Genomic DNA, 24,877 nt, shown 5'->3' on the forward strand with positions numbered 1-24,877 from the left:
AGAGAAGAAATCCTTGAGATTGATGAATATGATGAGATCAAGTCTAATAACGATGGCAATGATTTTTTTTTCTTTTTGGAAAAATGTAGGAGAAGGATCAAGAAGATTTAATGGACATTGAGAGTGACAGGTACTTGGGGACTTAAACGATTTAATATGGAAAGTAAAGATGCTAAATAACCTATTAAACCTTTTGCATTCAATTTTACATTCTATTTATTTTTCTGATGTTTTTATTCAATCAGTAATAATATTTTTTAAACATATAGAGTTTTATTTTATCACACAATTTTCACATTGACCTATTAATTTTAGCAATTTCACGTAAAAATGATTAATTGCCAGAATTTGATTTAATTATAATTTTATTTAAAAATATATTTCAATTTTTTAGTTTAATTTTACCAAATAATTGCTGCTTTTACCTATCAATTCACAGCTTTTTGAGCTGCCTTGCTAATTAATCATAAATTCCTGGAAATTTATGAATTTTGGAAATATTGCCGGGAATATTTTCTCGATTTTTAAATTCCCACTAGGTACATTATTCAATGATTTTTTTTGCATAACTGTTGTGTAAGAAATACTGTGTAAAATTATGAGTTCTTGAATGAATTAAAGAATGTCATGATTCACAAAAATATTCGGCCCTATCTGTTGATCTACAGTTGGTAAGTAGTCGTCACAGAATTAGAGAAAATGTAGTAGATTCACTTCTTCCTAAATGTGGCTTTAATTTGTCACCCTACGATTTCCATTTTTTGGCCTCTTAAAAAATACAGAAATAAAACAATTGTAAGACGATGCAGCAGTGGAAACTTAATGATTGGTTCCAGAAAATATTTTTGTTATGTTTCTTGCAGAAGTTGCAAAATATATATGCTGGAGTATCTATTATCCAATCTCATTAACCCTATTCCAGTCAAATCAATCTTCTGCCGCTGCTCTAGCGTAAAGATACACTTTGTTGCAAAGATTATTGAATTCTCTGTTAAATGGTGGTATTTTAAAAATTCCTATACTGTTAAAGCAATACTTGCAGAATATTACAAATAGTTGTAATAATTCTTTAAGATAGCACCATAAGTTGGAGGGAATTGGGATGAAAACTAGTAAATCACTGTCAATGAAGATATTGAAAAAATGTCCATATACTCGTATTACTCCTAGCAGAGACTAATAATAGAAATAGACTGCCGGTCTATATGGGAGAAGTGTGCCAACTTGGTGTCATTAGAATTATCATAGTGTTGACAGCTAGAGATGTTCCGATATTATATTGATATCAGAAATGCACCTTCACAATATCGAGATTATTGTGAATATCAGCTTTCAATGTTTTATTTTTATAAATGTACGCTTTAGACCCTTCATATTTTTATAATATTATAACTCAATGTAAAACGTTTGTATTTACTGAAAAACAGTTGCATGTACATTTTAGGTAAATGTCTTGTGTTGGTGGCAATATAGATGTTATTGTCTGTTTCTCCACAGTATATTGTTATGATCGCTATGCCACCAACACTAATTGATTGTCTTTGTGTTATGAAAGTAGCCCAGGCCCGATTAACTGTGTTAGTCATAGTATTACAGTTCTGATTGGCTGACGGTTTATATCATGGAATAAAATGGAGAAAAAATTATAATCAACATACAATAATATTAAACGGATTTGATTTTAATGCACTCTTGTGTAGTACTAACTGTAGCTCATCGGAGATTGGAGCCTTTATTTTTTGTTTCCATACACATAGTGTGACTTTTACATACTTAATTTGCTTAACAAATATGTACTTTCTTAAGGTTTAAAAATAAATTAATTCAAATCATTATCTTCTAAATAGTTTCTCCTATTATGTTTCTTTTAATACAGTCGACTCTCGATAATTCGAAATTGGCGGGACATGCAAACAAAATTCGAATTAGTGAGAGTTTTGACATTACCGAGAGTTTCGATTTATTGAGAGGAAAAGAAAACTATTCGAATTACCACGAGTTTTTTATTAAACACACAATGTCATACGGCAAACTAACAAAACTTAAAGAACATTAATTTCTAATGATTAATTGAAAAATCTGTTATCCTTTGATTGCTTTTTCACGTTGATTCGTGCCTCATCGACGACCTTGTTTAACACAAATAGTGCGTCGAAACACTTCCGGCCCAACTTCTGTCTGCAAAGAAAAGAAAGAAAACAACTGTCACAGCGTATTTCGTAACAAATGCCGAAAATTACGTAATTTGTTGGTTGTATTATAACTTATGACATACAGTATTTACATTGAAGTTTTACACTAAACAAACAGCTGATTTTACAGACCCTAAGACCCTAAGGTTAAAAAAAAGTCTACGCTACTTTCGGACATCAAATTCAGTAAAAAAATGATGGATAAATTGCAGTGTGGAGAATATGGCATTTTTAAATCAGTTTAAACAAAAATGATAGGCTAACTACAGTAGTTTATTGCGATGCTTTTACCTGGAGAGAAAAATGGCGCAGCTTTTCTAAGGATGTGCTGGCTTCCTTCATTGTGACAGGCGGGAACTCCTGGTCTTCCTCATCGTTATCAACATCAGGTTGTTCTTCATCTTTAGCGCCCAAGATGTCAGCATCAGTAAGGGTTCCCCATACTGCAACTTCCTCATCAACTTGCACAAAAATCTTCAAAATGGAACATCTCCTATTACAGGGTGAGATTCCAAGGTGTTGGCTGCACAACTTGAAGTTCTTCATCGGGTGTGTTAACACAGAATCCAGACTTACGGAAACAGTTAAATATTGTCGTTTGACTCACACTTTTCCACGCTTTTTCAAAACAATCAACATGGCTGTGAGAATAGAGATGTTTGGAGTTTCATTACTGTCAATTCCATCCAGTACAATCTTGACTAATTCATGTCTGTAAAATGCTTTGAAGTTTTGAATTATGCCCTTGGTCTAGAGGCTGCAACTTGGATGTTATATTTTGGTGGAAAAAAAGTGAAGTTTTCACATTCGAGAGATTTGGAGGGTTGTTATGAACTGAACAGTTATCAAGGAATAAGAGGATTTCACGATTTTGTTTTTTCATGTCGCTGTTCAATGAATTTAACCACTCGTTAACCTCTCCCGGTCACATTAATTTCAGGCGCTCATGGCAGAACGAGACCTATTAATTCGCGGCGGCGCGTTACGGTGAGCGCTCAGCGGCCTATAAAATATTCTACGACATCAGAACCAACAGGCAAAGTGTGAGATGGCCCAAAATCACTGTAAAATAATTTGGTTCTGTGTAAGTTTATTGTGCGAGACCAGGGGAGGGGGCACACGGCCGCATGTTTTGTCGGCGACAACTAGTCGTCGGTTCGCCCGGCTCAAGGTCAGCAACATCGATTGACTCACCCGCACTCTCCGAATCACTTTGTTTCAGTCAGTAATATAATTATCGTCAAACATCATTCAAATCACCAACACTTGATGCATCACTAATATCACTATTACTACACACCTCCCGATCAATCTCACTGTTGCGAAGCGAACACCTAAAATCAGCCATATTTACCACTCAACTACTGCCAAAATAATAGATAATAATTCGTTGTAATGGTTTCAATACTAAGAAGTAGGACTCCGTATAGGCTAGAAACTGTAATAGTTCAAATTAATGCCGATGGGAGCAGCACCAGACGGACACAGTTGGTAATGTAGATCGTGGCGATTCGTGGCGTTTGACCTTCAGTGGCTCGGAAACAGTGCGTGGCGATTCATGGCTTGTGACCGGGAGAGGGTTAAACAACTCCGTTGTCATCCACGCCTTTTTTGTTCGAGCGGTAGGTTACGGGAAATGGCTGGATACCTTTAAAACACCTAAGTTTTGCTGCTTTCCCGATGAGGAGGGGCTTCAATTTTTCGGAACCATCCATGTTAACAGTCAACAGAAGAGTTAACCTTTCCCTTACTATGTTTCCATCCGTGGCATTTCTCGTCTTTAAATGTAAATGTCTTGTCCGGCATGCATTTAAAGAATAAGCTGGTCTCGTCGGTGTTAAAAATGTTGTGTGGTTCATAACTTTCTGTTAAGCTGGACAACTCTGCACGCCAATCGGAAACACACACTGTCGCTAACGCTAGCGCTTTCCCCACAAACCTTTTTAAAAATATACCATTACGTTTTTTGAAATTAGTCAACCATTCTTCGCTTGCTGCAAAGCTGGAGATGAAGCTCTTTAGCATATGCCTTTGCCGCTTTTATTTTAAAAGCGAACCTCCAACAGGAAAACATTTTTTTCTCTACACTGTCTAAGCCATGTGACTAAACACTCTTCTAATCTAGGATATTCACCTTTTGTCGTTCTTTTTCTTCCTGCTACGGAACTCACTTCAACTATTTTTTTGTTTATTTTTTAGAATGGTAGACAAGGTACTCGCAGGGATTTGAAATGTTTTTGCAACTTCCGACTTCGCTTTACCACTTTCTACCACGCGATCACTTCTTTCTTTTCCGAAAGAGAAAGACATTTATATTTTTTGCTTAGTAGCCATCACGACAAACACTTCTTACACACAACAAACACAACTTCCACACGACACGGCGCAAAACATAACCAACACTGCAAAGAGTATGCTCTGGGACACATGATGCAAAGTTTCTTGTTATGACAGGAATGAGTTGAAATGCGTGTTTCCCACCGGCCGACTCTCAATTCGAATTACAAAGAGTTCTGTCGAGTGAACTTCGAATTATTGCGTGTGTTCTGTATCGGCCTAACCTCAATTCGTTTACGTCATTTCGAATTATAGAGAGTTCCGCCGACAAGACTTCGAATTACTGCGTGTTCAAAATTAGTCTGTCCTCTGCGGTAAGTTCGAAATACCGAGTGTATCAAAATGCATTGAAAAATTTCGAAATAGTGAGAGCTTTTCAAGGGACCGGCCTTTTCGTTCGAATTACCAAGAGTTTTGAATTTATCGAATGTTTGAATTATCGAGAGTCGGCTGTATAATAGGTCTCATCATAACATTTTAAATACAAAAATAATATTTTTATCATACTGCAGAAATAACAACTATTTTTGTTTTGATATTTAAATTAAGTCATGAAGTGATTGATTTTAGATTTCAAAAATTAACTGACAAACAAGTGTTTTCAGTGAGCTAATCTCAGTGTTTTTTTTTTTTTTTTTTTTTTGTTTCAATCCCTTTTACACTAATTGATATTTTTAATAATATAATAAACTCTTATTAGTTATAATAACTCTAATATAAATTTACTATAGTATAAAATTAAAATTGTCATAGGTATCAATTTACTTTATTAAAAAGTGCATTGTTGTTAAATTTGGGGTACTCGTGTTTATATCCTATGTTGGTAAAAATATAATTTGATATTGCAGATATTGAATATTGGAAAATTCTCGATATTGGAACATGCCTATTGACAGCTCACCATAAACTGTGCTGCACTATGCTGTCTCCTGTATCCCACACTTTCTCATACCTTGCCCACACCCTCTCTCATCTTCACTTCACAGCTTGTTTACAGACTAGATCACTAGAGTGAATTATAGTCGCACTGTTCTCACCACCCTCAAATTTCAACATACTATTCCTCTACTTCTATTATTTGTCTCTCTCCCCAGATAGCATCCCTAAGTGTGAAAACATACAAAGAACAAGGACAACAATATTGTCAATAGATATTTCCATTAGCAGTTCTAAAAGTAGCTGTATGATGACAGCAGAAAGCAGAAATGATGATAAAGTTGGTGAAGATTAAAGTCAATTGGACTTAGCACCACGCACTTAGTGCCCAGGAGAAGGTTAAATAATGTTTTTGCCAAATTTCAGCTTTTATTTGACTCACCTTTGTAGAATACTATCTTTTTCTTACCTCAAAAGAACATCATCTGTCTAGTCTGCAGTTTTTAGTTGGGAGGTTTTATGACAGGTGCTAGATTTTATGAGTCAGTTATAGAATTATTTTTTTGTACCTACAGTCTGGCTGAGTGGTATTATTAGTGAAGTATTACTCTGAAATAGTATTTCTTTTTACCTGAATAGAAGATAATCTTATCAATCAGTGTCAATTAAAGAGGGATATTTAGGTTTTTGAATGAAGGCTGATGATAGTTTTGCATTGTTGCAGATATATTCTCAATACTATCAGATGAGATTGTGCTGATGATTCTGCAGTGGCTGCCAAAAAGGACATTGTCAGTGTGTGCGATGGTGTGTCAGCGCTGGCGGCGTGTCGTGTATGACGAGTCACTCTGGGAACGTATTGATCTCACCAATCAGGTATTAAGGCCTGATCAGGTTGGCTACGTGCTACAGCGCAATCCTGCCATACTGCGGATGTCACAGGTTGAGGTCAGTATTGTTTTGTCATGTTTGGCTTTAATGAGGAAAGTATTGAATAAACTTTTATAATTAAAGTTTAAGTCACAAAATCATTATCAGTTTTTGTTAATACCTTTAGTATCATAACTGCAGTACAAAGAAGATCCCCTTATCCTTTTTTTACACTTTTCCTCAATACTTACTCAATTTATTCCTGGGTAGTTAATGTCACACATAATCGTATTTATATTATGTATTAACAACAGTAAATCATTAAAATTATCTCAATCGAAGTACTACAATGAACTGTTGGCATTTTTCTTGTAGATTTTGTTTTATAATTTCTTTTTAGTTTTGTTGATATTTTGAGAATAAACTGAGATATAAATTTTATATACAGTCAACTCCCGATTATCCGCGGGCGGGTTATCCGCTTTGCGCATTATCTGCGATCCGCGAACGATAGCCTATGTACTGTACTTACTGTATGCATATTAGTGATAAATGAATTAATAACTAAGTAATAAGTAATATGGTGGAATATTAACTACATAATGTACTGTATAGACAGTTATTTGAAGACGTAAGTTGTGTTGGCGACGCGTGATGTGTAGCAGTGAGAGTGGCGGTGTGACTCGTCTGGCAGGCGGGCAGGCACCCAGCTCAGTCTGCTCCCCTCCACTTATTTGCCTCCTGTCTCACTTCCCAAGCATTTCCACCACTGCCACCTCCACTCCCTTGTGTCACTGCGCACTGTTGTTGGTTTCAAAGATGAAGTCCACTGCTGTATACCTAGTTCATGTTACGTCGATATAAACTATTTGTGATTTATTTTGAATTCTGACCTATGTAGAGGAGTCATTAGAAAATTTTCCCATGAATTCTTGACTTATTTTAGTTGGCTATCTGAAAAATAAACAAGAGAAAATACATTTACCGTACATATACATTTCATCGTATATGTTTATGAATAGCAAACAATGTTTAAACCGAGATTAAAAGCCAAAAAGGAGAGATACTAAGCACCTCCACTCCCTTGTGTCACTGCGCACTGTTGTCGCGCATCAGCCATTACTGTCACTCATCTGCCATGACTCATCAGTCTGTCACTGCCTATTGTCTACACTACACTGTTTACTTTACATTTGTTGCGTTATTCTAAACATCTGTATTTTTGTTGATTAGTTAGTGTATTGACTGTTCAACCTTTTCTTAGTGACTGGCCTTCCGTGTGTCAACTGTTCTGCTGTTTCTTTTTGAAGTGTCTTTCGTGTGTTACTGACTATTCTGCCATTTCTTATTGACTGTCTTTTCTTGTGTGTTATTAACTGTTTATCTAGGTGTGCCTTTACATACTTTGTTTTATCAGTATACTGTAGGCCTATATTAATTCACTATGTCAGAAAAACGAAAGAGAGTTGTTTTAACAATCAACCAAAAACTTGAAATAATAAAAAAAACTACAAAACGGTGTTTTGAAAAAACACCTGTGTGCAGAATATGGCATTGGAGAAACGACCGTACGTGACATCTTTAAACAAAAAGATAAGTTATTGACGTTTGCTGCTAGTGCTGAAACGTCGTCTGCAAAAGAGAAAGGCAATGAAGCTTTCTACCTATGAACACCTAGACGCTGCACTACTTGAGTGGATTGCTCAGGTAAGGAGTGAAGGTATGCCAATCTCAGGTCCGATCCTAGCAGCAAAAGCTGAACATTTTCACAAACTGCTTGGCCTCGAAGGTATGTTTAATGCTTCTTCTGGTTGGTTAACTAGGTTTAAGCAACGCCATGGCATCAGAGAAATTTCACTGCAAGGTGACAAACTCAGCAGTAACACTGAAGCTGCTGAACTATTTAAAGCAGAGTTTGAGGAGTATGTTGCTGCTGAAAATCTGACTCCAGACCAGATTTATAATGCAGACGAATCTGGTTTGTTCTGGAAATGTTTGCCGACACGTACACCTGCTTTTGAAAGAGAACGTCAAGTTTCAGGGCACAAATCTAGTAAGGAAAGATACACAATTCTTTGTTGTGGCAATGCTTCAGGGGAGCATAAATTAGATTTAGTTGTTATTGGTAAGTCCAAAAAACCACGGTCCTTTAAAGGTTCTAGAGCTGTAAACCTCCCTGTTCAGTACTTTTCTCAAAAAAAAAAAAAGGATGGATGGACCAAAGAATCTTCAAAGAATGGTTTGAAAAACACTTTGTCCCACAAGTTGAAAACCATCTCATGTCCAAAAACTTGCCCCTGAAAGCAGTTTTATTAGTAGATAACGCCCCTTCACATCCCGCTGAAAATGTGATGAAATCTGTTGATGGGAACATTGTTTTAAAGTTTTTACCGCCAAATGTAACTCCTTTGATCCAACCAATGGATCAAGGAGTTATTGCAGCCACAAAAAAGAATTATAGGTCCCATTTACTAGAAAGAAGAATAAATGAAGGTTATGACCTGAAATCGTTCTGGAAAGATTTATCTATTCTTGACAGCATTTACGACATTGCAGCAGCTTGGAAGTCAGTAAAATCGTCAAAATTGCAAAAATCATGGAAGAAACTAATGGCGAGTGAAGAAAACAGCAATATTAGTGTAGAAGAAGAAGCCCTTCAAGATCAATCTGATGTAGATTGTGCATTAGCTTTAGCACAATTGGCAAGAACCGTCGAAGGGGGTGAGCATGTTAATGACGAAAACATCAATGAATGGATGAACTGTGATGCTGACGATCCCGGGTACGAACTCCTGAGTGATGAAGACATCATTAACAAAGCTCAGGGAGTCGAGGAAGAAATTTACAACAATGAAGAAGAAGAGATGCCTCCTCAATCGCGTGTTTCACATGAATCAGCTCTACAACACGTTGAACGACTTATTGAATATTTAGAGGGCGAAGACTTCGGGACAGTTGCAGACGATCTTACATTACGTAAACTTAGATCACAAATTAGGGTTAAGTGCCATAACAAAACAAAACAGAAGAAACTTACTGATTTTTTTAAAGCAAATTAATTTGCAGTTAATGTAATATAAAATAGTTTTATTATTTAGAGTAGGGTATTTACAGAACAGTACTGTATTTTCATTCCCGTCTATGTATATTTTTAGTTAGCTATGATGTACAGTACAGTACTACTAACTTTTAAATTGTTTGTACTCGATACTGTATTAACTGTAGGCTTACGTAACGGTATACAATACTGGTACGTAATGTTAACTTTGAACTTATTCCAGCCTTTTAAATGTAATAAAAACTTAGTTATAAGTCATTAAATGTCCTACTTTGCTTATTTCGAGTTTTTCTTTGCCTTTCTTTACGTTTTGCGGATTATCCGCGAATCACGTTATCCGCGGCCGCCAAGCCACCCTATTCCGTGGATAATCGGGAGTTGTTTGTATTTAGCTTATCTAATTAAGTGTTCTGGGAAAATTCCTCTTCTGTCTATTTTCCACTGGGTATGTCAAGAAAGACTTGAGCTTAATGAACTTGACTTATGAACTTGAAATTGTGCCTATAACTTCAATTCTGTATAATAAATATCGTGTTTGATCATGGGCACGTGGCTGAGCCTTGACATAACCTAACTATCTACATGAAATCTTGAGAACAATTTTGTCTAAACTTGAAATTGTGCATCTAGTGTCATTTCTGGATAAGCAATATCGTTTTTGATTATGGGCATGTGGTTGAGCCTTGACATAACCTAACTATATACATGAAATCTTGAGAACAATTTTGTCTAAACTTGCATCTAACATCATTTCTATATAAGCAATATCGTGTTTGATCATGGGCAGGTGGCTGAGTTGTGACATAGTCTACAGGAAATCTCGAGAACAATTTTGTGTATAAATTTTAAATTTTGCATTAAAATTCATTTCTATGTATTTTAATTTAATGAAAGTGCGTGACTATCCATGGGATTTGATTGAGTGTCATTGAAGTCTTATCACTCAATACGCTGGCAGATTCTCTCTTCTGTCTGCCTGGGTTCTGTAAATCTTTCTTTTCTGTCTGTCTGCCCACAGGATGTACTGAGAATAAAACGAGCTATAGACTTGTTAACTGATACCTGTTTTACAAGACATGGTGTGGTGTACTCCTACCTTGTAATATTAATTAATAAAACCAACCATTTACTCCATTTTAGTTTATCTAAGGTAATATAGGATCAAAAATAGGTTCCATTAATTTTTGTGTACTTATTGCTTAATATTTTACTACAAATGCAAATAGAAGTAGCAGCATAGCGTGACGAAAATATCCAAAAAGTTTTTAGTACTAGACCAGCTTTGCTCTAGAAATAGCTGGTTAACTTCAGAAGAGAGCCACAAAATTGTATGATAGGAACAAGAATGATTAGGCTCAATGTAATTTATTTTACAGCATAATTTGAGAATTAATATTAACGTAATCTCAACTATGTATTTTTTTGTTTAGGTTGTTTCTCCATTATTCAAAGAAATTGCTTCTACAATGGAAGACTTTCTGTGTCATGTCCAGTATCTTGATCTCAGTATGGCACTAATATCACCCAAAGGTGAGTCAACAGTTCTAGTATTATTTTAATGGAATTTCTTGGGTTAAGTGTGTTTATACAGTGGAATTAGGATAACTCAGACCTCAAGGAGTAGTAAAAAGTCCAAATTATTTTAAAATTCAAATTACAAGTATCTTAAAAAGAGGTAACAAAGTAGTTTTAACTCCATGTTATATTTATCAAAAAACATTAATACTTTGACTTCGGAAAGGTACAGAGTCTAATGTTGACACACACCATCATACAATGTGCTTTTCCATCAAGCATGTTAAAGTTAGAAACATATTAGAATACTTTTTACTAACTTGGCAGATGCAATTGTGACTGTGGCTGAACAAAGACATTGCGAGGAAGAGGAATGGGGGATTCGATCAGTGAAGACATTCAGATCGCTCACATAGCTAATTAACAGGTGTAGTGAGTAAAGTGGTAGGAATGGGATAGACATCATGTGACAGTCAGTATGGCGATGGTTCTGTCCAGCTCTATCATACAACCATTATCAGTTATCTATTGTGCATTGTAGTGTTTAATGTTGTCTCGTTTACGGTTAGGAATTCTAGCGTAGAAATGATTTATGGTGGACATAAAAATTACAAATTAGCTGTCTTACTTTAATTTATTTGTAATGAAAATATCAAGATACCAGAAGAAAAATTTCGAGTTTTAAAAGATTTTCTATTTAAAAAGGGTTGAGTTATCCATGTTTCACTGTATTACACTTGATTTGTAAGTAGTATCATTATCTTAATTGTATACTTTATCAATTTGTATTGATATTTCAATTTTATTTGTTAATCAATGGCAATAAATTTAAGTATTTTTTTTTCTGCCTAAGAGAGGTAAATCTAGACCCAAAATAGAAACTTTTATTGAAGTATTCACTATTTGCCTTAGTATCAAGGCATACAGAGTTGGCCTACATTATAAAACTCAGCGACCACTATACAGTCCTTCATCTTCTTCCTCATCTGAACTCATTTATTACTATAACTTTTAGAGAAGTTTTTAGTCATTGGTCTCTTTAATCATCCTTCTGTAGTCGTGAAAGGTCCAGTTTTTGTAAAATAGTGTATGAACACTCTCAGATACCTATCTTTACAGTTTAGGATTCTGTATTCAGGTGACTCACAATCGATATCTTCCAATACTTCTAATAGTATATAAATGTACATTACCATGGCCGACAAAATATTTATTACCAGACTAGAAATAATTTTAAATTATTCAACCACTAATCTATAACAGTCTTCAAATTTCCTATATTTAAATTCTAGGCATTTTTGATAATTTTATTGAATAAATCTATTTTTATACAGAAATCGAAAATTTTGGTATGTAACTAAGAAAACATTTTGCATAATATCCCTCTAATTCTATATGTATAAAAATCTGTTTGTTAAAATAAATGTTTTCTTTAATAGTCACTAGGCGTTTATAATGGAAATACAAAGATGATTAATTTTACATTTCATAAATAATGGTAAACATGTTTGTCCTATCCCTTAATACTTTTTCATACTCCATAACATTCATTGCAACTTTTCCTTTTCTTTTAATTCTTTTTAAGCAAATATCCCACTGATTCCTACATCTCACAAATTCTTCCACTGGCCAATGATATTTGACCAGTAGAAAAACCACGCACCCAAAAGTTCAATAAAAATTTAGGCCATACTACAACCAAGCCAGGGTGGCCACCCGACCGGGAATAAGCCGGCGATTTTTCTGAGAACCGGAAAATTTCAAAAATAAGTTTTGCGTCTCCAAGAACTTATAAAATCAAGACATAATTTGACAGCTTCTTGGATCGACATATGTTCGTGAGCTACTTCTGACGCCGGTTGATCTAAGGTTACCTCCACTAGTGTAGTGAGTTTATCTTGGTTAGTTCTACTCCTGTGCCATGGCAAGCCTCCGCCCCCCCCCCCCCTCCAAAATGTAACAATGCATTGGACAATTAAAATCGGTCGACCGATCGTTTCTGACTTCGGCACTAAACGATACGCTTTAAGCGGCAGAGCGGTATAACCGCGAAAACAAACGGGTTTTTTGTACTTACATATTATTCAGTTGCCGAAGTGGGGTCTCCGTACGAAGTTGTCCAACTCTTATTCTTTAGAGAAAATAGTGATTTGAAAGACGTATGTTAGGTAGCACAGGCCTAAAATGTGCAGTGTTATAAAGAGGCTTCAGAGTTCGGTTCGTTGAATAATACAATGTTTGGCCTTTATAAGAGGTGCAGCCCGGGTTTTTGAGTACACCAGAATGTCAGTTGGATTTATACAAAGCTTAATAAGATACCTTTTGGAGAAGAAAGTAGTGGGTTAGTTACAACAAGTAGCGTCGAGAAAATGGCGTTTGCGTCCTTTTGCACAGTAATGACAGACTAAGATGAGGATTGAGCGGCAGGAGAAACATTTAATGTTTAGAATTGGCGGCGGATAAGCGCCATCGTGTGGTACTGCCCTGCTGTTCACGTCTGCCATTGCCAGTGTAGTGTGCCCCATATGTACAATACAAACATTAGACTGTAAGTTCCTGCCCAATCTAGCGCTCACCGCTAACCGCTAGTATCGCGGCCGAGGCTTCGGTTGGTCTATGAATCATTGCTTCTCACAAACGTTCACGATTGTCATCAAATTACATAGGTTAAAACAAAGGAAGTGATGTTATGTTTTGATCTCACGGTCACATCTAAATCTGGACTGAACTGCATTTACACCGACAAAAAATGGTGCAAGTTGTATGTCCGACTATAAAAATCGCTAGTCTGAACGGGCGCAAGAGATCTCGCGAGCGCTGCCGCAGCCAGTGCCGGACAGTTGGTTACAAGAACAGTGTAGGATGTTAAAATTTCAAATAAACATTGCCGAGACATCACTGTCATGTGTGAACAGACTTAGTCTTGACTCCCGGAACAACCAGCGATACAACTGTAGCAAGTACTTGCGACAATTCTCGTGAGTAAAATTACTTTTTTGTTCACATTATGTTACAGTAGTTGTGCAAATTCTCTCACAACTTTACTTTCTAATGTAAACAAAACGTAATGTTGTTGCCAGTCTACAAACGGCAGTCGGCCGATCGAATCAGCCACGCTCATCAGTTTTCGTCGTTGGAGCGGCATTAGTTGGACGACGGCTGGAAATCCCGTCAGTTCTCCGGTTAATTATTTACTGGAACGACTTCTACGCACATGTGACGATTATTCGGACGATTCGAACTGTTCAAACAAAATAGTCTAACGTGCATGAGGATCTTTATGTCTTTTATTTCGTAGTTCTTGACTGTAATCTAACTGACTAACTGACAGAATCTGCACTGTCTATTTATTTGTTGATTGTACTGAACCGACCTTGTGTACCGGCGAAATCATTGTCTCGTACCGAAAGTTCGTCCACCACTAGACCTCTGACCCGCAATACTGGGTTGCAATCTGCCCCATGGTAGTGCTGAGTTGGTATTTATTTGTTATCTTTGTATTTACGAATTGGATACATGTATTTTCTAAACATCACAGAAAGAAAAGTTAATAGGTATACACAATGTTATGTCGACACATCGAAAGACACAGAGATAAAAACTAAGGAGCTTCAAATAGGTGATAACGATAAAGCGTCACCGAATTTCTCGCATATCGCTAGCGACAAAATGCTAGAGCACCGCAGCTTTGTGGCATTTCTTGTAAATACTGCTAGTGACGATAAAACGTCATCGTTGCACTAAGGGTTAAATACAGTACTACAGTTGTCTATTTGGTTTGAAAATAGACTAGATAATCGGAAATGTATGACCGGGAATGTATGACCGGGAAAACCTGGAATTTGAAAAGAGGATTTGAGTGGCCACCCTGCAAGCACAGTTTAAGAATATGCCACTTGGTCAGTACTAAAAATGTTATTTTCACACTCCATGAACACTTGCCAGCTGGGAGAATATTCTTGAAACTGTTGGCATATTTTCTTAGAATTTGTTTGGCTTAAGCCATTTATACCGGAGTTGCGAACCAAAAAGTGCTAACTTGAATTACTGACGTTAGTTACCGACATAAGTTTGTAATTTGGGTTTGCAATGCAGTACATTGTTCACTTTATTTTTGTCAGTAACCGAATCAGCACAAGCCAAATGCCACATCAAGAGTACTAAATGTTGATTGTGAAGGAGGTTGTACTTGCTTCAGCTATATGTGTTACTTTGGTTAAACATAAAAGACCAAGAAGGTTCTGTGTTAACGCATTCGCTGTTAAAAAAATTATTGAAACCCACTATAGACATGCTAAAGAATTTAGCATATATTGCAACAATGGACAAAGGTCTCTGATCGGAGATGGCAGCACCTAGAGTGGGTTCAGCACGGCTCCGATGGAAGACATTAGCAGTGTATGTGTTAAACCTTCAGGCAAGAGCGAGATATAGTGGTAGTGATCTCTTATGTGATTAAAACAGAGATGATACAGAACCTTTGACGGGAGAGTTTAGATAGTAGTATTTCTTCTAATGTCTAGCAACAATTTTGAAATTTTTAAGTGCTCGTATTGGACATATAATTTGCAAGAAAGATACTTATGTGGTGCCAATAGGCGGGACAGGAAGTGGGGTCAGTTGCAGACTCACTGCTGAACAAAATTGGAAATCACCAGTCTGATGTTTACAGACTTCTATCAGAAACCAAGCTTTTTGTTGCCAATTTGTAAAATTAGTCTGCTTTCATCAGATGTTACAGTGGTTTTAACCGTTCTTTCAGAAATTGGTGATAATAGTTGGCAATTAAGGTTTGCAACTCTGTTGTAAACATGGCTATAGACTTCAAGCTGTTCAAAACTACAAGAATACTGCCTTCTACATTATTCCAGTTCTACTTTTAACATTCTTAGGCTTGAATACACTGCATACTTCATAGTTATTCTAACAGTAACAGGCTGAGTTTGTACCATGCAGGTATGTGTTATGGTTGGCCTGTTAAATGTGATATAACCAAACGACTAAGTTTAAGAATAATAGTAAATTACATATGTTTTTTAGAGAATTATTTTTTTATGAATTGAATTATATTTGCTGCAGATTTGGCAGAACTACTGGGAAAATGTAGAGATCTTAAGAAACTAAGCCTGGAGCACTGCATTACTGACACAAATGTTTGCTTGAGCATTGCTGCCAACACGGAGCTGGAAGTTCTCAACATGTCTCAATGTTACCAACTAGATGTGGCCGGTTTGGAAGAAATACTGGTCAACTGTACTGAGTGAGTTGAATTTTTACATAAAATATACTTACAATGAAATTACTGCATATTTGTGTGGGTAAAAACGTTTTTCAACATGATTAGTTTATATAGAACATGTTGGATGACTAGATGGTATTCATCCAGACTTTGTCTACATATGTTTAGTTGGGATTAAACAACTTATAATGAATAAAACTTCCTAAACTTAATTTTTTCCTGGAAGATTTATATTTTAATCTTATTGTTGTACTGGCTTTTTGAATTAAAAAATAATAAGTACTCTTAGTACCTGAAGAAGAGATCAGATTGCAAATCTCGAAACGTACTGTTACTGATTTTTTGTTTACTGAATGATGGCAAATGTCCATAAAAATCCTCTTTTCTTCCTAACCCTTCCATTGTCAAAAATAAACTTCAAACAAAGAATACAATCACAGTTAAGTTAAAAGACTTTAACACAAACAGGGGTACTCAGTAAACTCTGTTTTATGGGCAACTACTCCCAATAGAAATTCTGTAGTAGTATTATGATTTAAAATATCAGCAGCTTGGGAACTCATCTTATGAGATACAGTCAGTCAAACTAATCACTTGACTTTTGTCAGAAAACTTCTTATTGAAGGAAATTATTAAGAATAAAAAAGTAAACATGTTATTCTAAAATATTATTCTAAACATGAGCAAATTACCTTCATACAGCCTCTCACGTCCAGAAAGGAGGCACTCACATCATCATCCGGGATATCGGCTTGCCACAAATGAACTGCTGTCTAATAAAAACCAATACTCTTGTAGGAAATCAATTATTTCCTGAGTGGTCACATGCGATGAACCAAATTATTACCAGAAAAACCGAATAATGGACAGAGGAAGCCTCTCATGGGCTGGGTCCTCTAGCCATGAGAGACCTAGAAGTACCCAGGGTGCGACACGGTAGGGAAGGCTCCAGCTCCACTCTAGTATATAACCAAAAGTTAGTCAAATACTCTTAAGTTAGTTCAGCTCTGTGGTGTTGCCTGTGTCTTGGTCTTGGCTTTGTATTGCTCTTGCGCTTGGTTACTGCTGAAGTCTTGTAGTTTCAAAGTTAGAGTCTTTGGTCATGATGCAATAATAGCTTTATTGCCGTTTACAGTTACAAAATTGTATGGCATGCGTCATATCGATTAAAATATATAAGGATATTAGTTAAATTAACAAAAAAATACAAATAACAAATAAGTACCCTTAAAAATATAAAATTCAATTATATAATACTTACAATTGTAAACAAATAATGTAAAAAGTTAACAAAGTAAAAAGCCAAAGTGCTGCACATAATAGCATCCCGAACCCAACAGAATTGATTAATCCTCCATGATCCACAAACCCACCAACAGAATAGTAGGCTCCTTGCACCAGTAGGCGCCTTAGTTTCCTCTTAAACGGTGGTTTCCTATTTTCAACACGCAAGTCTTAAGGGCAGCTTGTTGAACAGTTTAGCTGCACCCTCAGATGGTAGAGGCCCAGCTGCGTCTGTTGCTGGTCCGCAGCCACTGCGTCACCTAAGGGCTCATCTTGCTGTCAACCCAAGCTCTTGATCTTCGACAGCATCTTAACACACAGAGCAGCCTTACCATGCCCATTGAGGTGCTGACTGTGCCTAGTAAACAATCTATGGGCCAAACTGGAGACATCAACAATCCGCACGCCTTCTTTCTGAAGTCTAAGCTGACGTTTTCTTTATTGATAGGGCAATAAGGCAGATCATGGCGATGAAACAGATTAACTACAACATCGGATTTGTTTTGTTGTGACTGAACATGTTTTTAATCAGTTCTACGAGACCGTCATGGTTTAAATTATAGAAAAAATAGTACTGAACAGACTCCTACAACATATCAAAACCTTTAATATGCTTACAGTTCATCAACATGGCTTCACTGCGGGTAGGTCAACAGTAACAGCATTAATCAGCCTAATAGAAGGACTTATAGACAATATAGAGGCAGGAAACACTGTGACAACCATACTCCTAGATTACAGCAAGGCATTTGATTGCCTTAACCATGAAATGCTTTTAAAGAAATTAGAGGGAATCGGAGTGACCGGTGTTGCTGCAAGTTGGTTTAAGAGTTACTTGGAAGGCAGAACCCAAGTGGTTGAAATAAGTCATACAGATCACAAAGGGACAATGCAAACAATTCGGTCGGAAAGCCAAAAGCTAGATAGAGGTGTCCCGCAAGGATCAGTCCTGGGCCCTGTCCTGTACATCATTTTCACCAGCGACATGCCAAATTTCCTTGAGCGGCACTGCTCATTGCTTATGTATGCAGACGACACAGTTCTTATAAATAGTACAAAAACCCCTGAAGAACTTGAAATTAAAGCATACATAGCATTTAACATGGCACTTGAGTACTGCCATAGCAATGATTTGGCTGTTAATGAGAGTAAAAGCACACAGCTCTTCTTTGGATCAAAAAAACACCAAGTAACTGAAATACCTGGACTAAACCAAACCGAATATGCTAAACACCTAGGCCTCACCATTGACTCAGACCTGTCATGGAGTCTCCATGTGGATACGGTATGCTCTAAACTCAGTTCTGGTGTATTCGTTATAAAAAGACTCAAATCGATCACAGAAGATCAGAGCATACTCCGAACAGCATACTTTGCTCTTGCTGAGTCACATCTTCGATATGGCCTTGTACTATGGGGAAACTCTTCCAAAACAAACCTCCAAAGAGTACTGATACACCAGAAGAAAATCATCAGAGCCATGCTGGGTCTAGGTCCTCAGGAGTCCTGCCGAGGAGCTTTTATAAATTTAAAAATCCTCACAGTGGTAGCTCTCTACATTCTTGAGGTAATCCTCCATGCTGCACGTCAAGATCTCCCCAGAAGAAACAACTTACATAACCACTTCACAAGAAACGGTAGCGACTATGTTCTTCCCAATCACAGACTGGCACTCTATGAGAAGAAGCCCTCATACATCGGTGCCAAACTTGCCAACTACCTGCCTGATGAGCTGAAAACTCCAGGGCCAATCAAGAATATGAGACAGCGGCTTATCAACTGGCTCCTAGTTCGACCCCTTTACTCAATCGACGAGTACATTCGGTGGAGGGAAGACCCGACTTTTCAAAATCAAAACTAATTTTCGTACATGGATTCATCAATTTCCAACTCTTGCAAACTTTTGACGACATTTCTGTACTCAAAGTTCATGAAATAAAGAGATTTGTCTATTGTCTATTGTCTAAACTATTTTTTTGTTTTTGTGTTTTTTTTTCTCCCATATCATTGTTTCCAGCTATGATAATGACTGAATCTTTTTTCCAATAATTTTTTATCATGTCCGTACTATTTTTAGTACGTGCTCCTGAATTAGCACAAACAGTACATTACTGCCATTAGTTATTTGATTTTGCATTAATTTGCACAGGCCTTTGGCATGGCTGTCACCGAAAATACTAATGTTAAATCTGGTTTTGTTTGATGCGGTGGACGACAACAGACAAATGCAATACTGTATTTCTGTATTCTTGTCAGTTTTCTTAATCCTATTTCTTCGTTTGTGCCTTCTTTTAACAGTTTTTACTTCGCTGTGTCAATATTCATTTCGCAGATATCGTCCATCATTACACAGTCTCCTTCTTCAAGAGCAGAGAAGCTATTTCCAACGTTTAGATTTTCAGAATAAACTGAGTAATCAGGGCTTCTCTTTTGATCTTCCATCATACGCATTGTGCCAATCAAATATTTCATTTCATCTTGTAATATATCATATTTGTTATATGTAAATTGTTGGAAATATGCGCATTCTGTTTGAGTTCCTACATATTCTTTTATTGTTGAAAATTTGTCTTTTTTTAGGCTGTCTGTATTGATGTATGTCAACGAAAATATCCAACATCTTCCCCTCAAGTGTTTTATTGTCTGTTTTAGATTTTTTGAGCTTAACCTGGTCTAGACAAAATTAGATAGTGACTGTATTGATGTTGTGTGTAAACTAGTCAACAAAAATATCCAACAGAACTCTTCAGTGTGTTTTGCCTGTTTTAGGTTGTTGGAGCTGAACCTGGCCTGGACAAAGTTAGACAGTGACTGTATTGATGTTGTGTGTAAACTAGTCAACGAAAATATTCGGCAGCTCAACTTAAGTGGTTGCCTCAAATTCATGAAAGACAGCCGTAAGTAATTTCTTATTAATGTGCATTGTTTCCATTTATTCTCTTGATTTTGTGTAGTAGATAGAAGACAATAAGCCATTTTTAGTAAGATCTATTAAATAATATTTTTTGTATAATCTTAATTAAATATGTTGTATGTTTTTTAGAACTTAGTTAGATAAATTATTTGTTTCTGGTTGTTGTTTTTGTTCGCACTAAATTGGTTGTTATACAGGAGTGCATTATATGAAATGTTTTATTAATTTTTTTTTATTACTCATATATTTAAACTAACTGGTCTCTTGTATCAGTTTTTTATGTTTGTGTGTGTGTTTTTTATAAGTGTAATACAGTATATTATTTTTACTTAAATAAAATGTTAGATTTGTGTTTTAATAGTTAATCAAATAGATATTTTTTGTTTCTCAAAAATAAAAGTTTCTGTGTATTTCATATATATATATATAAAAAGGATTTAATGTAAATTCAATTTTTATTTTTGAACTTTGAGTGTATATATTTTTGGTCAAATTTCTTATCTTTAAATTATATACTTGTAAGGTATGACTTCTTCCTGAGCCTGTACAAAATTACCATTTTTGCTCTGCAACACCAATACAACCATGAAAATGAATGGTGACACATATCCGAAGATGGCTTGGATATAGTCAAGGCTCCTTTTAATGGATTAAAGAAGGAAAAAACAACTGGTGACATTAACCACACCACAAAGATACCACATTATACTTGTATAACAAAAGCTAAAAATAAAGCCATGTTCATCAGTACATGTAATAGTTATTTTGGTTACAGACGTGAAGGAGCTGGTATCACGCTGTTCCTGTATCACACAGTTGGATCTCAGTGATTGTACGGAACTCACTGAGCTCAGCCTGGAGGCCATCAGCAAGTATCTCTGTGATATCGAACAGTTGTCCTTCAGTCGATGCTATAACATCCTGCCCAACAGATACGTGTTAGTAGACAACTACAAGAATCTCTTTCATTAATATTTGCTAAATTCTGGAAGCTTAACAAATCAGGACAAGTCAGGAAAATTTGTTTGAAGTATTGAGGTTGAAATAATTTTGTCCTGTTAAGAGTAGATTTGAAAAATATGTGACAATATAATAGAAATATTCCTTCATTCAATTAGTTTTATTTCAATCTAAGTCTTTGATCACTTAAATGTACTAATCTCTCATGACCATATTCAATAGGTAAAAATAAAACTAAACAGCCTTTGTCTTCTACGATTGTTTAAAATATCTTTGTTGGGAATAGAAAGAAAACTATATTTAAAATGTAAAAATTCCAGAGATTTCTGTAAAATTAGATATTTATCTATACAAGCAATATTGAGTTTGATGATCATACATGTCACTCAATGGTTTTTGGTTGAGTGTTAACAAATCATGTAAATTAATCTTATGGGTTACCATGATGGCATGTGAAAATCATTGAATCCATAAAGTGGTAAACAAACTGAGAACGGTCATTTGACATTTTATCATGTGACATGTAGACTAACTATTAGTAAGACATCTCGAGAGAGATTTCATCTGTAGACTTTAAATTTGCATTAAACGTCATTTCTGCACATACAAGAATGAGTTCTATGATGGTGTATGTCCATCCATGGATTTGGCTGACATCTCTCAATAGGCTAACATAACTTCTCTTATGTCTGCCATGGGAGGAGAGATATAAAAATCCTTTTCTTTATGATTGTCTATCCATGGGTCTCTCTGCAAGATATCTAAATAATGAAATGAGCTAGTTTTGAAATTTTGCATGCAACCTCAGTGAAGCGTTTTGCTATTAACCTATTCTCTACTCTTAAACATCCTATTACTCAACCATTTGTGGTGAAATACCACAACTCTTTTTTTAGGTACACCGAATTGTTTTGCTGTCACCATCCCCATATTTAGTAATTATGCGCTCCTGTGCCATCCGTGGTTCACCATCCGCCATTCCTACCCACCTCTTCACATCGAACAACAACCACCCCCTTACAGTAAAACATACAATAATTTACACCTCAGACACAACAGACCAAGCTATGATTTAACATATTTTTTACTTTTTAGTTTTCTATAAATTGTAATGAGATTTCTTTAATAACCCACTATTAGTTCTAATTTTTGCATAATTAAACGTGGAAATAAGTCAGTATTTGTTTTTTAAGTAGCCCTACTTATTTCCACAAAATTATAGACAGCAACACTAATACTTACAATGAAAAATAACACAGTGACCACACAACCAGGGGAATGAACCGAGAATTAAGGGTTTACAGAAACATTAATGGTAGACTAAACGGATCAAAGATAATGGCAGACACACTGGACAAAGGTTCTTTCCTATTGCATATTAGACTGTTTACATATTTGTTAACGGGTAAATCACTGTAATTGGCTGAAATTTATTTTGTGAAACTGTCGTCTTAATTGACAACAAACAATATAAGATTGACAGATTTCAATATAAGTTTGGAATACGGTTGTTATATCAATCTATAGACACTTAATCCATACTAGTCGCCCAACATATTTTCATTTTCTTTTTTTATAACTGGCATGTTAACATTCGAATTTGTTTGTTAACATTAAGATGGATATGGCTGTCACTAAGCCTCATTTTATGATCCTTGTGATTTTTATGACAATGAAAATTATTTTGATTAAAAAATGTATAGATGTATGTAAAAATGTATAGAAATTGATGTTAAATGGTCAAAAAGAGTATGATTTTTAAATGATCTAGAATGTTATAAATTCCATGCAAAAGAATTCTGCCAGTGAATAGAAAGGATTGTCCAAAAGCCATAAATAATATTTTTTATGTATCTTTTTTCATCATATTTTTGAACTGATAATAGCATATGACTATACTTTCAAGGAAATTACTGATTGAGTATTTTGTGTTTTTGTTAACCTATTATGATCAATTAATACCAAACTTGTGTATGCCTTGTATTGTAGAAGTATATGTGTGGGGTTTTAAAATATATTCATTAAATCAAAAGGATACAGATTTATAACAGTTTGAATTTTCAAATCTTTAAAAAGATGTTTATAGTGCTCTGAACTATACGAATTTAATTATTCCTATAACCTGTTTTTGAAGAATAAGAATAGTAGGGTAAACCATACAGTCATTGGCACTAGTACAGTCATTGGCACTTTGTAATTATTTTGTTCATTACAAGATTTAGGTTGGCAGCATTGAATGCCAACATAGTTCATTAGATACTCTTAACAGTTCTCCCCAATTGGTATATTGTGATGTTTGCAGATAGACTGCACGTGGTGTCTGGAAAAATTATTTTTAGTATAGGTAAGCTTTTTCTGTTGATCTTCTTGTGAATTCCTTTAGAGTTGCTTCTCTGTACTATGTTATTTTCCCTTTGATAAGATAAATCTTTGCAACTAAGACAATGATAGCTGTAATGTAGAAGGAGTTGAAACCATTTTTTGATAGGTTTTAAGTTAAATAACCTCAAAATCAAACCTGCAAAGGGGGTGCCAATGACTGTATGTTTAAAAATTTATGAAATATAGTCATCGGCAGGAGTGCCAATGACTATGTATTTAAGAGATTGTTTATTTTAAGCCAAAATAACATCTTTCGAAGTATAAAAACAATGGGCTTTTTTATGAATATTGTTATTGTTTAACAACTCAATTTGAAAACAGTCATTGGCACACATATATATTTCTCGTTGGCATGCCAATCACTGTAACCTAGCAGTGATTGGCACTATGTCAATGTATAGATATTGGCATGCCAATAAATAACTTTTTTCTTTTCAGATCACCAACGGAGTTCAAATTATGCCTAAATTCTCTTACAAAGCCGATTCTCTTGAGGCAGCCTTTTACAAGATGTTAGAAATGGAATGACCAAAAAGGCTTGCAGCAAAAAAGCATGGTGTTCCTCGGTCAACTATTCAGTTTCGGCTTAGTGACAAGTTTTTCAAAAAACACAACTTGGTCCTCCACCTGTACTGACGAAGGAAGAAGAGGATACACTTGAAAAAGGATCAATGACTGCTGTCGGAAAGGTTTCCCACGACGGAAAGAAGATTTGCAACTGAGCGTTCAAGAATTCTTAATACAAAATGAAAGACCTAATCCTTTTAAAAAAACAATCTTCCAGGCCTCGGTTGGTATCAAGCATTTTTAAAAAGGCACCCTAACCTATCCTTAAGGACTCCCGAAGGAGTAACTTCTGCAAGCTCATGCGTCAGCGAAAACGATATTAAAAAATTGGTTTAAAACTATAGAAGACATTTTGAAAGAAGAAAATGCGGTGGAACGTTTTGAAAGACCCGACTCGTGTTTTTTAATGGCGATGAGACAAATTTCCTACTGTGTCCAAAGGGTTCTAAAGTTTTAGCTCCCACAGGATCAAAAAATGTTTATGAAATTGACAAGGGAAATTCAAAAAGCCGCCATTACTGTGATGTTTTTCTTTTTCTGCTTGTGGGCGAATTGTTCCACCGATGTTAAATCTATCCGTACCATAGATTACCATCAACAATTGTAAATTCTGTACCAGACTCTTGGGTATTGGTCATTCGGGACACTGGATGGATGAAATCCGAAGTCCTTTTATGAGTACA

The 24,877-nt window shown here is 35.7% G+C and overlaps 1 protein-coding gene across 1 annotated transcript in view; it reads left to right on the forward strand.

The window, feature by feature from the left end:
* Window positions 1-24,877, forward strand: part of LOC124364815 (S-phase kinase-associated protein 2-like) — a 37,780-nt gene that overhangs the window by 3,908 nt on the left and 8,995 nt on the right. Inside the window, exons 2-6 of the mRNA XM_046820595.1 lie at window positions 6,130-6,353; window positions 10,764-10,863; window positions 15,928-16,108; window positions 20,141-20,268; window positions 21,061-21,223. Coding sequence (XP_046676551.1) covers window positions 6,130-6,353; window positions 10,764-10,863; window positions 15,928-16,108; window positions 20,141-20,268; window positions 21,061-21,223 — 796 coding nt within the window. The remainder of the gene's footprint in view (window positions 1-6,129; window positions 6,354-10,763; window positions 10,864-15,927; window positions 16,109-20,140; window positions 20,269-21,060; window positions 21,224-24,877) is intronic.

The sequence above is a fragment of the Homalodisca vitripennis genome, chromosome 1 (genome assembly GCF_021130785.1).
Source record: "Homalodisca vitripennis isolate AUS2020 chromosome 1, UT_GWSS_2.1, whole genome shotgun sequence".
Classification (NCBI taxonomy): domain Eukaryota; kingdom Metazoa; phylum Arthropoda; class Insecta; order Hemiptera; family Cicadellidae; genus Homalodisca; species Homalodisca vitripennis.